This window comes from Rhineura floridana, chromosome 6, assembly GCF_030035675.1.
Source record: "Rhineura floridana isolate rRhiFlo1 chromosome 6, rRhiFlo1.hap2, whole genome shotgun sequence".
Lineage (NCBI taxonomy): Eukaryota > Metazoa > Chordata > Lepidosauria > Squamata > Rhineuridae > Rhineura > Rhineura floridana.
The window spans coordinates 60,083,906-60,099,986 of NC_084485.1; the positions used below are offsets into that span (position 1 = coordinate 60,083,906).

The following is a 16,081-nucleotide window of genomic DNA, read 5'->3' on the forward strand; positions in this document are numbered from 1 at the left end:
TTTGAACTACAACTCCCATCAGCCCTAGGCAACATGGCCACTGGATTAGGCTGATGGGAGCTGTAGTTCAAAAAAGTAACTTTTCCAAGCTCTGGGAAGTGCCCTTTATTTCAGAGCAAGTGAGATAGGACTCTGCCTCTTGTCTGAGTCCTCAACATGTCCTGAAAGAGGCTGAGTCTCCTCTCACTTGGCCAGCAGAGAAGGGAACAAATAGTGGGAAAGGCTATTGTACTACAGCACAAATGAGATGACTTCCTGCCTATCCACATACCAGATGACTTGGGACAAACAGAGGTTTGGCTAGTAAGGTCAGTGGATGGAACATCTGGTCCCGCATCATCGTGCCTGCATATTTGGGTTATCTACCACTGCCCTTCTCAGAATGCCACTGGTCAGACAAGAAGAAACCAGGAAGATGGCATGTATGCCTGTGGCGCTCTCTGGAAGGCTCAATTGATGCCAACACTATTGTCCTTTTGGTACCAGGTGAAGATCTTTTTATTCTTCCAGGCTCTTAGAAGATCTTTTGGCTCTGGATTTTATGCTGTTTTAAACTGCGATTCTTGTTGGTTTTGGGTGTAATTTATTTTGTACTGCTGTACTATTTGCCCTGAAAACTGATACAGCAATTCACAAGTAAATATAATAGTAAGCCACTGGAACTGGTCTGGTAGAGTGGCCCAAAGAAGGTGCAGCCAGAGGAAATGACAGGTAGAGCCAACTAATTCTACTTTTGTCCCCAGCCTCCTCCCTGCTGAGTTCTACAAGGGCAAAACTGAAACTAAGGAGGAGAGACCTGACAGGCAGGACCATCTCTTGGACTGATTGTAAGTAGGAAGGTAGGCAGGTAGGGGGGGCTAGCTGAAGGCAGACTGAGGTTGGTGGGGCAATGCCCCATTCACCCTATTGGACCAGCCTCCACTGAGCTGATCGCTGATAGTGTAGTCCCTGCAGCCTACATACCTAAAGAGGACAATTTTTATAATGGATTCCTCTTTAACTTTCTCTGTACACATGCAAGGGCAGAATAAAGAAGCCCATTTAATGACTAAGGCAAGGATCCAAAGAATCATTTAATCCCAAAGGTCACCGACTCAAGCAGCAGCCTCTGACTGCACATGGAAGCCTGCTTTCAAAACTGAAGGGAGTTTCAAAAACAGTTTTTGAGGTGTCGTAAGGAACAGCATCCTCAGTTCAATGAAAAGTAAAAAGCCCAAAATCCATTAGGGTAGAGGAATGGCCCCTGTGTGAACTTAAGAAATTATTTGGACTTTCCTGAAGCAATGGGCAGTACTTCCTGGATGCAGCTTTTCTTCTTCACACAATGGAAAGGAGATATTCATGTTCTTTGATCGATAAGAGATACACATCTACATGATGTACCATGAAAATACAACACATTACCTATTGACATACTGGAGCCAATAGAAGGTGTCCACCCATTGCAAACAGAAGGTGGTGTGTGTAAGTGATTCAGATTGGAAAGGGAAAGGGTTAAACCCTCCGTCTCGCCATGTCATGATCCTGATTCACCTCAGCTCCCCCACACCCCAAGGAAGCTATGGGAGGGGGAGAGATCAGCCAAACCATTTGACTCAAATAGATAAGGCCAGCGTTTGATATTCTTATCCAGGGCCAGGGACTCAGTTTTAAGAGATTATAAGTACAGAGTAAAAGTTTGCATTAAAATCAGATTTCATTTTAAATCAGGTTATTATTATTGTTTTTAAAAGATACTTAAAAATCTGACTCAAATTTTTAAAAAACCTAATTTCAGTAAAAGCTAATCACATTTCCTTCAGTCTAAGTCCAGGCCACTCATCTGTATACACACTGAGACAATAAGTATTGTGCCTCTTAGATACACAGCTGGAAGATATATGATAGAACGTAATGGATGCCCATTACAAGCAGCTTCTTAAAACCTGAGTCACCCCTCCTTTGCCTTTTCTCTTGCTGTTGGTTTTGATCTGGCTACTCTGCAGTGCCCCCCTTGAGTCTCCATTCAAGTCTGTGCTTGGCCTCTGGCTTAATTTAAGAGCCTTTTCCACCAGGTTCGTTTCTCCTCCTCTTTAGATCAAAACACACATCACACATTGGTGTAATTCATCCTCTTGGCAGATTAAGTGATTCTCATCTCATTTCCGAAGAAGAGGCAAAAACCTCATATAAGCACGCAGCAGAAAGAAGGGAGAATGAGGTGGTAGTTCCCATTGGTTTTAGAATGGGCTGTACCATTCCAGATTGCAGGTGAATGGTCTCCAAACTTTCTGTTAGAAGCAAGCAGCAGAGCATGCAATGGACTGGGACAGTGATGAGCTAATTTGTTTACAGAATTTATATGCTGATTTTTCTTTAAAAAAAACATTTTTGAGGGTTGCTTGTGGATTTTTATGAACTGTGTGTTTTTATTATAAGCATTTTTGCTTATGCTCTTAAATATGTTGTAAGTCATCTGGAGAGGCTTTTCATGTTATAAGCAACTATTATTATTATTAGTATATAATAATAATAATGTGGAGATGCAATAAAAATGTGACCGTCCCCCACAGTCTGAAGTAGTACAGGCTACTATACCAACTCAGGACTCTACCATCTCATTCTCCTGGATGGTCCGGTTTGTACATCATGCTAAGTGCAAACACGTGAGCATCCTGGAGAGATCATGGCAACTTTGCTCCTCCTTGGTCATTTGGCGGCTAGGGTGCTTTAATCTAAGCCATGATTTGGCTTAGTGTATCATCAGAACCAGGGCTAGTGATTTAGCTCTCCCAGAAAAACCATGAGACATAGAACAAGCCTTGGTTACAGCTTGTGATTAGTCTGGAGAGAGCTAAGTCATGAGCTCAATTCCAGACAACGTGCGAAACCAAACCATGGCTTAGCGTGGCACAGCAGATGACTAGGGAGGAGTAATTTGGCTTAGTATGATGTGGCTTAGCATAATATGTAAGACAGGTGCACATGTAGATCAAGTCAAGGTGAAATGTCACCCAGTGGAGATAAGTTCCACTCCATGAGAAGCTTCCTGCCAATCCTGCAGAACACTACGACAAGAAAATCATTTAGCTCACTTCTCCCCTTTGCTTGTTTCATATCCCATGTCTGCCCTCCTTCAGGACATGGATATCTGGACTCTAATAAGCTATTTGTATTTATTTGGAACTCACACAGACTGTGCTAGAGCATCTCTCTGACCCTGAATGTGCGGAACTCTAAATAATGTAGGGAGTCTTTGTGTGTATATAGCAGGCTCCTCACTTCAGACGTTCCCCACTTGAATGAGGAACAGTGGAGTGGGCAAGTGGACATGCAGCAGAAGGGGTAGCAGGCCCAGTGCCAGCAGGCGGCCAGGCTGGGCACTGGCCAAAGGTCCCTGTGGTTGAGAGGGACCCCTGCTGCTGGCACTGGGTGGGTGTAGCTCCTGCTCTGTGACCTGTGCTAGCATTGGGTTGTGGGGGATGTACCCTGCGAACTGATGCTGTGTGGATTGCAGAGCAGAAGCCACCCTCCCAGGAAACCCACCAACATCACCACCAGCATGGGCTGGCCTCACCACTTTCTGCTGCACACATGTGCTTGCCATCACTCCAGCTGGCGGCAGGGACATCAACATGCTTCCCCTTCATCTTGGGTGATGCCAGGTATGAGTGCACAGTATGTTAATGCGCTGACATGACCTGGCTTATGTAAGCCCATGGCAGCACCACCATCTTTGAGGGCCCACTGCAATCTGGTGCCAGCGCTGAGGGGTAGGACCAGTGAGCAAGGCCAATGAGTTATCAAGTGATAAAACTCCACACACATATAGACACACATTAACCACTTGGTAAACTGGTCTATATTAGTAATTTGTAGCCAATAAGTGAAGTCAAGGTTGTGATTGACAAGGGATTTCTGGGCCTCCAGGTAGTACCTAGGCTAGTATTTGATTTCACACTATGGTTGTTAAGTTATTACTTCCTCTACATTTTAAGTGTGCCCTTCTTTTTTGGGGTGGTCATGGTTCCCCTCTGCTGTTTTCATCTTGAGGGGCAGATTAGGCTGAGAGATGGTGAGTAGCCCATGGTCACCCAGTAAACTTTATAGTTCATTTCCATTTTAAAAATTTAATTAAAACGATTTACATGCAGGCAAAGCTTATTAAGTAGATCCACACAATATATTTAAAGCACATTGCATTTAAAGTGAATGACTTCCCCTAAAGAATCCTGGGAAGTATAGTTTCCCCCTCACAGTTATTGTTTCCACTACCCTTAACAATCTACAGTTGCCATGATTCTGTACAGTAGTGGGATTCATGTGCTTTAAATGTGTTTAATGTGCTTTAAATGAATGATGTGGATCTGCTTTTGGTATGCCATGCAGCATTCATTAGTGAATTGAAAAGAACAATTTTAAAAGACACTTTTCTAAACAGGGAAAGGGCTGTAGCTCAGTGGTAGGGCATATGCGTTGTATAATTTCTGGAAAAGACTATTGCCTTGAATCCTGGAGAGCCAATGGTAGTCCATGTCATCAGTACTGAGCTAGATGGCACCAAATGGCCTGAGTTGGTATAAGGCAGATTCCTTTGTTCCTAAAAGTGGAAAGAGACCCAAAGGCCACAGTGTCTCCAAGATTTATTTATGTATTTTATTTACAAGATTTATTGTAAAAAATCTCTAAGTGGTTTACAGAAGGAATTAAAACCATAAAATTATTGGCAAAAACAGTTAAAGACAGGTATTTAAAAACATTCAAAATAATAAAACCAACAATGAGTTAAAACAGATAAAAAACACAATAGCTTTTACCTGGCCTGGTAGGCTTGCCTAAACAAATTTTTTTTAGCAGGTGCTGAAAAGAGTACAATGAAGGAGTCCGCCTAAGGTCAATAGACAGGGAGTTCCAAGTATAAAATGAAAATGGACTGCCTTGAAGTTGATCCAGACTTATGGCAACCCTATGAATAGGGTTTTCATGGTAAGCAGTATTCAGAGGAGGTTTACCATTGCCTCCCTCTGAGGCTAGTCCTCCCCAGCTGGCCAGGGCCTGCTCAGCTTGCCACAGCTGCACAAGCCAGCCCCTTCCATGTTTGCAACTGCCAGCTGGGGAGCAACTGGGCTCCTTGGGACTCTGCAGCTTGCCCATGGCTGCACAGGTGGCAGGGCACGTAATCCCTGAGCCACTCACTGTGGGGGTGATTTTTAGCTGGCCCTTTACACCCAGGAGACATGAGCGGGGATTTGAACTCACAGACTCTGGACTCCCATCCAGGTTCTCCTCCCCACTGTAGTATAGCTGGTACACTAAAAGACTGATTTCTTACAAGAGCAGAACAAGTACTATGTGGCACCCATAACATGGAAAGCACATCTTGAACTTGGCCTGGTAGCAAATCGGCAACCAGTGCAGAGATATTATGTGCTGATAGGCTATCACTCTTGTCAGCAATCGTGCCACAGCATTCTGCACTAACTGCCACTCCTGGATCAGGTTGTGCTGCATAGGGATTTCTGTGACCTTGGCTGACTGGCTGCCAAGATTTTTTCAGTTTTGGCTTTTGGTTAGGAATCCTGACTGGTTGTGGGATGCTGAGTTTTCTGCCTTACTCATAGGAATCTTGTTGTGGTTGGCAATCATCACTGTCTTTTTTGTTTTTCTATTTGCATTTTCATTTACCTTTAACCTCACTCCCTTACAGCCATAGAAACAACAGTGGTTCCATGCACTCAGCTCAACCCCGTTAAACCCACTGATGATGCACTTTGTTGGTTGCATGATGGTTTGTTTCTTGCTCAATAGCAGTAAAAGAGAATTCACATATTGGGAAGTGTGGTTGGACTTGTTCCCAAGCTGCTGTCTGTGAAGGTAGAGATGAAACCATGTGCGTTTTCTCTGTGTCAGTTATTACTCACTGGAATTGTGTTGGCTGTCAAAGTGAGTTTATAGCAGCCCACAAGGTAGACAGAAAAAGGTAGAGAATCTTCTTACTCTTATTCATTTCTCAGACCTCTTTCTGAAGTAAAGACGTTTGGAGCAGCCATGTAAAAAGGTAGGGGTAGGGCATTCCAACCCTGCTTGGATATGAACATCTCTGCAGAGGAACCCTAGTCAAGCTTTACCAACAGCACAATTGAAACCATATCTACTCAGAAGTGAGTCCTATTGAGTTCTATGGGGCTTCGTAAGTGTATTTAGAATTGCAGCCTTCAAGGGCATCCATCTTTACTCCTGAGTGCTCCTATCTAACATCTCCACAACACTAGGCTCCTTTCTTCCTACAATGGCCTTCTGGTGACTGGGCTGGCCTGAGGACACTTAAACCCTTTTTGTGAGAAGCAAGTAGGCTAGATTAAATGTTCCCTACCCAGGCTCCATCTTTTAGCTAAGATTTCTATCCTAATTTCCAATCAGAGAAATGTTTTTCTTTGAATTGTATGCTCCAAGCAACTGTAGTTGATGTTTAAGGTATCATGCTTAATAAAATCACTAGGGCCCACCCGTGACATCACTAAGACCCGCCCGTGACACCACTTGGGCCCACCCCATGACATCACTACATCCCACCCCCATGACATCAGTATGACCTGCCCCATGACATCACTAGGGCCCACAACCCTACACCCAATGGTCATGGATGTTGGGAGTTGTAACCTAGCAACGTCTGGAGGGCCACAGGTCCCCATCACTGCTATAGAGCTTCATAGTTTGGGGCATTACACATAGAAAGGCAGATAGCTACATTTTATTTATTTAAAAGATTTCTCTGCTGCCTTTCAGTTAAAAAATTCTAGGACAGTTTGCAATAGCTAACAAACACAAAGCAGCAAAGGCAGCACTAAAAATAACCTTGATTTCAATATTCAATATTATTTTAGGGTTTCCCATCTTAAATTGTTTTTTGGTTGTGATTTTGTCTGCACATATGGTTGTGATTTTGTCTGCACATATAGCCATTACAGACACCCAGGGATAATCAAAAACACTCATTCATAATATACAATATCACACAATGGGTGGGGCTTTATAGGCTAACAAACAAACAAACCCTAAATCAGCAGAAAACTTTGCAAGCTTATGAACACCACAATCTTTTTCAAAAGGCAGATTTTTTCCTAAGAGAAAGACAACTCCAAAAAAGTTTTATCCATCTCTTTGAAGCAACACCATTGACAATATGTACACACTATCTACAGGGCTGGGGCCAGAGGGCGGCCAGGTTGGGCCTGGCTGAGGGCCCCTGAAGGGCCCCTCCTTAGGGTGGATGGGTAGAGCTCCCTTCCATGATTCATGGCAGCATCAGCTCCCAACCCTGCCGCACATCACAGAGAGGGAGCTCTCAGGCGCCCCCTACTACTGCACAGGCCCGCAATGCTCACCTGCATGCCCCACCTACCTCCCTTGAGGTAAATGCTGGGTGCACTGCAGGCGCAAGCCTGCTATCAACGAAGATAGCAGTCGAGGTTTCCCTAAGGGGCTGATGCCCTGCTGCCATCTTGGTTGATGGCAGGCATGCACGCACATAGCACGCATGTGTGCAGCGGACACATCAACCCCTTAGGGAAGCCTCGGCCTCCATCTTGGTTGATGGCAGACATGTGCGCACAGCGCATGCAGCATTCACTTCAAGGGAAAGATAAGTAGGTGTGGCGTGCATGTACGTGCCAGGCCCTGGGGAAGGCTGGTGCTCAAGGGCCCTAGCATGCCTGGCACCAGCCCTGACAGTCTAGTCTAAGATATGAATCATCTGCTTCCCCAAACATGGAACCAGGAAGCAGTGATAGCACTGCAGCAATGCATGGAGGAATAGGCTGACACTCCAGAGCAACAGAGTTAGTTAGCAACTATGGTTGAAGCAAGAACAGTCACAGAATATGACAGAGCCAGCCACAGTCCTCTGTATTGCAGAAATATATAATTAACCACTCAGCAAGCTGGCCATCTGTGTTTTTCCTTTGCTGCCTGCCAGTCCGGAGATCTGCCAATGCACCCCATATTGGTTGACTAGTTGGCTCAGTTGTGTAACTTTTGGAGACTACACGTTATGTTAGAGATCTGTGAATGGATATCCTGAGGAAGTGGTGACTGGTGCCTATTGGGATTGGTGGAGCAGAAAGCAGGGCTGACAGTAGGTGGAGTGACAGCCAATGATAGACAGAGCCACCTCCTGGACTTATTGAAAGTAAGAGGGCAGGCAGGTGGGGGCTGGATGAGGGCAGATGGAGGCGGGTGGGGCAGTGCTCCATTTGCCCTGATGTAACAGCCTTCGCTGTCCTGAGGTATAACTTTTCTCTAAAAAGCAGCCCCATCCTCAAATAGGATTGGAGCAGCAATGCTGGGAAGTGGTTTGTAGGTTTTTAGCACACTCCTCTACACTGTTTCCAAACCTCAGTTGCTCCCTCCCCTAGCTACTGTTTCCTCTACTGGGGGAGGGGGCAATACAGGCACTCACAGTGCATTCTGGGATGTGTACTGGGATGTGCGGGTGGCAGCAGCAGCAGCAGCAACAACAAATTAAGTTGTCACCCTTTCATGGCATCATCTGCCTGAGGTGGCCACTTTACCCTTCCTAATGGTAGGGCTGGCCCTCGGCAGCTCCCAGACAGAGAAATGCATCTCGCTGTACTTAAACTATGACTGGACCTCTTTTTAAAATTTCATTTAGAAGGGTTCATTAAGATTCATTTTATTTGTATTCTCTACAGCTTTGGAGTCATAAACCAGTCACAAACTTGTTCTTCCTTTTCAACTTTCGCTCACACCCTATGCACCCCTCTCCTCCCCATTTTGGACAATATCCTTGGTCTAGCGGATAGCTTTACAAAGGCAAATTGATTTATGTATGCCAACACTGTTAAGTGCAAAATAAAGGTATTGGAGGATATGGCTGTCAATGACTACTAACCCTGATGGACATGTTCTACTCCCACAGACGGATAATAATAATAATAAATTTAATTTTTGTGTCGCCTATCTGGCCGAAGCCACTCTAGGCGACGTACATATTAAAATTCAATAAAATACACTATAATTACAAAATAAAATACAATGCAGTCAACAATAATGCAGGCATAAAATTATGTAGGGCAAACAATCAATAAACAATTTTCACAAAAAACAGTAAACAATCACAGAAAAATTAGCCCACCCCGGAGATCCCAAAGGCCTGTCCAAAGAGCCAAGTTTTTAAGGCTCTGCGAAATGTATCCAGGGAAGGGGCATGACGAAGATCAGACGGGAGGGAGTTCCAGAGAGTGGGGGCCGCCACTGAAAATGCCCTCTCTCTAGTCCCCACCAACCTAGCTGTTTTCGTTGGTGGGACTGAGAGAAGGCCCTGTGTGGCTGATCTAGTTGGGCGGCTTAGTTTGTCAATACCAGTGGTTGGAAACCACAGGAGAGGAGAGTGCTCATGCACTCAGATCCTAATTGTTTGCTTCCCATAGGCATCTGGTTTGCCACTGTGAGAGCAGGATGCTGGACTAGATGGGCCACTGGCCTGATCCAGCAGGCTCTTCTTATAAGATTGGAATAAAGGTGCCTTCATAGGATTTATATCCTGAAAGGTGGCATAGAAATAATTATAGTAAATAATAAGTAAAATATAAAATTAAAATAACAAAAAGGAGCTAAATCTGAACAACTTCTTCCCTTGTTGGCCAGCTTGTTATCCATAACTGTGTTATGACACAAGGCAGCTAGTTGGTAGGGACTGCAATTAAAGTTCACAAATGATCAAATAAATTCATTATATTTTATAATAAAAGAAATCAGATTTTTATTTTTAAAATGAATCCTTTTCAAAGACTAACAAGACAATATTTAAACATGGATTTTGAAGTCCCTGTGCTGTCCTGCTACCCATCCAACCTGGCATCTGAATTTCTTCTGTACCCTTTCACAAAACTTACTCAACAAGCATTTCCCCCCCAACCACCTACCTTGCCCTGATGCCATAGTTTTATTCCGCAACTGTCCAACAAAGCCTTAGCTTCAACCGAAACTGGTTTTGAAGCTCAGATGTGCTTTCTCTGTTTATTTAGCCCACAAAACTGGGCACATTGCAGAGGCCTCATTGCCCAATTATGGGTTTCCTTCTATTCTGAGCTGAAGTGTTTGCCTCTAATGGACACAAATGCCCTTATATCTTTCCTTCACAGGCACAGTCATATACACCAGATTAACCAGGGGAAATAATGCCCGTTCATGTTATGACTTCATGTTGTCAATCGTGCTGGGAGAGACTCAAAGAAAAAAGTTGCTATTTCTAGATTGTGTTGGCTTCCTATACATTACAGAAATGGAAGGTTGTTACAGACAAGGGAGGTCCTTACCTTTGCTTTTCCATCGTGGGCCTGAAGTGAGCTCATCAAGAGGCCCAGCTTGCCTGTTGCGAAGGCACAAACAAGAAGATGTCCGTCTAGCTATCAAGTACTAACATGCTGTAACTGTCATCTTCATTTGGACGACTTCACTTTGCTGCTGCTTTTTTTTTTTAAAAAAAGAAAGCCAGGAAATCTACTCGAAGCTGCAGTACTTCACCCTAGTCCCCTCCCCTCTCAATCCGTCCTACTCTGATATGACAAGGGAGGAGACAGGAAACCCAGAGTTCTGTAAGCAGGTTCGTGGTATAGCAGTTTGACCTCACTGTGGTTGGAGTCTATATTTCTGTCACTATCATTGGGACACCAGAAACAGCTCTTGGTTGAAAGTTTTGTTATCGGTCTCTTGGCACCTTGAGCCAAGACTGTGGTTAGCACCCTCAGACAGAGTCAGCTAAGATAACATGGCATCGACCATGATACCTTTGGGAATAAGAACTCCTTGACTTGAGAAGAAAGTAATCTTTATCTGTTCTCACGCATGTGACATGCTTTTTTAGGCTGTAGGAGAGCGGCTGGGTTTCTGAGCTTTGTTAGGAAGCCCTTGCTCATTCTCCCTCCTACTATCAATTAATATTTTATTTAATATGTGCCCTTAGAAGAGTCACTGTACCTCAGTGTCTCCACCCCACACCTGCAATATGGGGATTATTTTGGCCTCTACCTTATAACACAGTGTTATGCACAGTGTTACTGTGAGAATGTATGTGTGCTATGAACACTTTCAAGTGCTATGTAAATATGAAGTCATATTCAGTGTCAGACTGACAGAGAAGCAGAAATGAAACAGACAGCAGTATTCAGCAACACTACTGAAGGGTTTAGACACATCCGGTCTAAAAGCGTCACAGAGTACATCTGGGATTGTTCATGTGTTACAACAGAGGAGGTCCGGGCATGATTTGTGGACTGCATGATATGTTTATGGTTTAGTGTTTGCTTTATCTTTTATTTGTTATTTTTGTAAACCACTTAAATACATGCAAAAACATACATACATACATACTGCTTAATACCAAAAACCTTATTCATAGGGTCGCCATAAGTCGGGATCAACTTGAAAGCAGTCCATTTCCATTTCATGTAAGTAAGTAAATAAATAAATAAAAACTTCCTTTGGATTGGATTCCCCTTACAAAGCTACAATCCCTAGAATTATCTGGGAAGAGAGGCTGACTGTTAAACCACTCTGGCCACTGGAGCTCTGTCAGGGGAAAAGGAGTCTCCTAACAGCTCTCAGCACCCTTCACAAACTACACTTCCCAGGATTCTTTGGGGAAAGCCATGACTGTCTAAAGCATCCTTTCCCAACCAGTGTGCCTCCAGATGTTGTTGGACCCCAACTCCCATCAGCCTTAGCCAGCATTGCCAATGGCTGAGGGTGATGGGAGTTGTGGTCCAACAACTTCTGGAGGCACATTGGTTGGGAAAGGCTGGTCTTAAGTGAAATAAAGGTCTGGCATGGGTGTGGCCACCTGATTAGCCAAGCCTAACAGCTGTGAGTCTGGCTTTTAGAACACTGACAGCTCTTACTCAGCATGTCTGACACTATCGTAGACTTCAATGTTACATTTCTTAAATTAATTAAAAATCAGCCATGCATTTTTTTTAACTTTTAAACTGCAGAAGATGAGTCAGAGTATGGTAAGTAATAGGATTACAGGTACTCTGTGAATATGGCTGATTTTTAATTAATTTCTATACATTATGAGACCACTGACAGAAAATAGTCCAACAGGGGTCTGGATTTTTTTTTCTTGTTTTACACTTTGAACTCTCGATTCTCTCTGACTGTTTTGTGTATCGCCATAAAAACAGAGGGTTGTTAAGCAAGTGTTTTTGAGTTCAGGACTATAAGTTTTGGAAGGTTTTGTTCTGAAATGAGATTATGGGAAGTAGCAGAATGACATGGGGTGGTATTTTCAATTTAACATTGCAGAATGTGAAAAATCCATGCTGGCTATAATATACAGCCACTCTTGTGGCTGTATAACACAGGACCAGGACAACATGGAGCAACTTTGCTGGTTCCAGGTACTCCATCCTCCTGTTTGGATTTGGGCCTGAACAACCAAGGAAAAACACGGGTGCATTGAGAGTAAGTTGTAAGCAACCACAGCTTGTGACATTGCACAGCATAATTGCTGATCACTGGGCATGAGTGTTATGGCATCAAACTTAGCTTCCAGTTTACCGGCTTTGTGGAGTTTGAGCCAACATGAGATTGCCTTAACTCTGATCTTACCATCACTGAATAAATTTTGAACTATTGCATAAACTATTAAAGTAATAATAGGGATAATTTGGGAATCATCATTATCATGAGAAGATACCTTACAGCAGGGATGGGAAACCAGTAGCTTTCCAGGCGTTGCTGAACTCCAACTCCTATCAACCTCAGCCAGTGTGGCAAGTGGTTAGGAATGACAGGAGTTGCAGTGGATTTGGACAAATCCTGAACCAAAGCAGGGTACTGTGGAAGGATTCTAGGCTTGTATAAGGTGAAACAGGATCTGTTTGAGGTGCCCCAAGTCAAAGCAGGGACTCCTCAAAGTGCCATGTGGTGGCTCACATACCCAAACAATGCTACAGACAAGTGTCTGCTAAAAGCAAAAAATAATGTCTCTAACCTTTCCTTATAAAATAAATGCCAGGTTGGGAGGTGAGGGAAAAGGTAGAGCAAATTCCAAGGTGGAAAAGGAGAGACATGAGAGCTGAATTGTGACTGACAGGTCAAGTTTGCAATCAGAGGGACTCTCCAATCCCAGTACTTTTGAGAAGGTGCTTTTTGCTCAACGTAAGTAAATACATCACTTTGGTCTCATGTGCTAGTTGCCCTTTTCAAGTTCTGTCTCTATGGAGTGGAAACTTATTAAAAGAGTTATTTGGGGTCAAGCACCTGGAATGAGGCCTTTTTTGTTCTCCAGCTCAGTCCCTCCCTTCTTTTACCTACCCTTTCTTTTCCAGTCCTATAGTTCTGTTTCATTTGTTCCAATTGATTTAATCTTGCTGTTTGCACTTGTGTCTTATCTCACTGGTTAATTCTTATCAGAGACAGTGGACCTCCCACCACCACCTTGATTGCTGCAAGGGTGAGACTGTGCTGGGACCATCAAGGGGCAAGCTTTTCCACCTGCCTTGCCCCACCCCTCTGCGCCTGGCCCTTATCAGGAGGAGCTGCAGACTGAGATGTATTGCTGCTTTGCTCCCTGCTCTTAGTGACATTTTCTGGGGATTGTCCTTTACCAAGATGATGACTGCTTTTTGTTTTTAGTTGTTGTTGCTTTTTAGAAACGTTATAATTTTGTTGGTTTGAATTCTTGTACATTGTGTTGTTTTGATTTGCATTTATGCTTTTCTATTTGTGTGTGAGCCGCCTTGGGGGCCTTTTCGGCCAAAAGGCAGCCTAGAAATAAATGCTAACGTAACATAACATAACACCTTCTCCTGGACAAGTTTGCTTTAAGTTCAGCCATGTATTTTATTGAGTCTTTTGTGATTTTATTCAGCCATCATATTCTAAACATATGTGTGGCTTTTTCACACACACACACACACACACACACACACACACACACACACACACACACACCTGGATCTGTCCCAAGTTACTGTTATTAATTGCATCCCTAAATTGTAGTCTGCCTCATCATCATCAGCTCAGTGCGTGCATGTGCATGTTTTTCACACACACACCTTTGTTTGTCCCAAGTAATTATTGCCTAGTAACAGCTTGCCTTATAAAGATGATTACTACTAAACATTAATATTTTCTTAGTGTCTTTGTGTGTGGGTGCCTTTTTCACACACACTACAGCCTGTTACTGGCCTGTAGTGCTATTGTGTGCACAAGCACTGTCTTGTTGCAAGCAGCAAAGCTTCACAGAATACATTTTTATTGTCCTCATCATTACAGTCACACAGCTATCACTAACAATCCATTATTGTGTCCAATAATAAGGCATGTATGTAGGGTTGGCAGCAAACTACATAGTACCTCCAGGGGCAGAGGTACTGGAAATGGCAGAGGTGTAGCAGCACTGGCTTTTTGAGTTCTTCTCCCACCAAGCTCAAACACACCTTCACTGTTGCAGGTGGGAGTAATTAGGATACACAGGTTCTCTCCCCCCCCACCTCCTGAGGCTGGCAGTACTAGTAGTGCGGGAAAGCCCATTACTACCATTAAGAGGGCTCTTTCTGTAGAGCATGAGACAGCAGGTAGTACTTTGCCACGGGCAGCTCAATCTGACTGAAGCTGCAGGGGAGGTCAGTGCATTAGACGTAAGGATCAAGGAGGATGTTCCAGAGGTGCTGGTGGTCAGTTTAGCTGAGAAGGTGGATCTCTTGAACACCAGCAGCTCTCAAAACTCCACTGAAGAATCAGCAGCATTCTGGTGGTGAAAGAACAGGCATAGCCGCCAGTGGAGCCGAGGGATTCCCCCTCCAACAATCTGACCTGCTCGTCCTGTGGGGGTCACTCAGAATGAAAGCAGAGATTCTGGGTCCCCACAGAAGCAGCACTGGAGAGCATGTGCTGGGATCACTTTGAGTTTGGAGCAAATGCCAGCTACTCCATCTGCTTGCATTACAGGAAACAGCTGAGCATGAGGAAAGTTCCAGGGTACTATAGCAGCAGCATCCTGAGAATGAAGCATGGGTCCATGAGATGCAAATTTTCACTGCCAATCCTGATCACCAATTGTATTGGTGAGACACTCTCTTAATGTCATCGAGCCCCCACCTGTACTGGCCTATTTGTCAAATCAAAACCTTTGGTTGTTCTGTGTTCAGTACCACACCAAGGGGCATTACGAATGAATTGCTGCCTGCAAAACTACATGAAGGAAAACAAATCCCTTTTAGTTCTCCCCCCTCCCAATCAACTTTAAAGGCACCTAGCACAAAAGTCCTCAGTCTATTTGTTGGTTACGTATTTGTTACCCAGGGGCATCTGCCTCATGTCTGTTACTTTCATAACAATTGCCCACAAAACATTAGAGCAGAATAAGAGACTCATTTTAACCACCTCAAATAGTAAAGGTTACCCTTGCAAGAAAACCACAGTGGCTGTCCTTCTGAAATTTAGCAGGATTCATCCTTTCAAAGGGATCTACCATTCTAAAGGTGCCCATTACCCACACCCTGGACCTATTTGTCTGTAATTTGACAGACTTCATTCGCTCTGAAGGGGCTACTATGTTTGCAAATTTCATCCACTTCTGTCAAAAAAGAAAAAAAATGTTTGATTTTCCCAATGTTCCCATAATAGTGAACATGTGTTGTGGGGGAGGGGGGAAAGGAATAAACCTTTTTTTTTTCCCCTGAAGCAGATTTGAGCTTGGACCCAAAGCCAAAGTAGGCACCCTTTGAAGCAATTTAGACTGAGGTAGGCTGCTTTCCAAAGTGATGTATTAGAACCCAAACAAAGTACTGTGGTCAGTGCACACTCCTAGACGCTGTAGTCCAATATCTAGAGGACCACAACCTTCCCATTTCTGCCTTACAGGGATGATGATATAAAGATTGTTTAAATAATATATGGAAAGTGCTTTCATACCTTAAAGCACAGTATATATGCTAAGGTGAAGTTTAATTTTGCAATTACTCCTTCCCTGGAAAGGAGTAATGTAGTTCAGGAAATTCTCTTTAAAAAATGAAACAAATCAAGTATAGTATTAAAAAACCTTTTGTTGAGGAGAAGAGTTCAAGCATGTACA

At 43.7% G+C, this 16,081-nt stretch overlaps 1 protein-coding gene across 9 annotated transcripts in view; it reads right to left on the minus strand.

Moving 5' to 3' along the window:
* The window catches only part of TRAF3IP3 (TRAF3 interacting protein 3), a 49,688-nt gene extending 38,995 nt beyond the window's left edge, over positions 1-10,693 (minus strand). For 5 of the 9 annotated variants that reach the window (XR_009763460.1, XM_061632035.1, XM_061632036.1 and 2 more), the window contains exon 1: positions 10,317-10,691. Coding sequence is in view for 5 of the 9 variants with exons in the window: in XM_061632035.1 (XP_061488019.1) it covers positions 10,317-10,330 (14 nt within the window). In the remaining 4 variants the exon portion in view is untranslated. Of the gene's footprint in view, positions 1-9,923; positions 10,074-10,316 lie in introns of those variants that run through there. The other 4 variants (XM_061632043.1, XM_061632040.1, XM_061632044.1 and 1 more) reach the window with 4 other exon arrangements.
* Between the last annotated feature and the right edge of the window lie 5,388 nt (positions 10,694-16,081).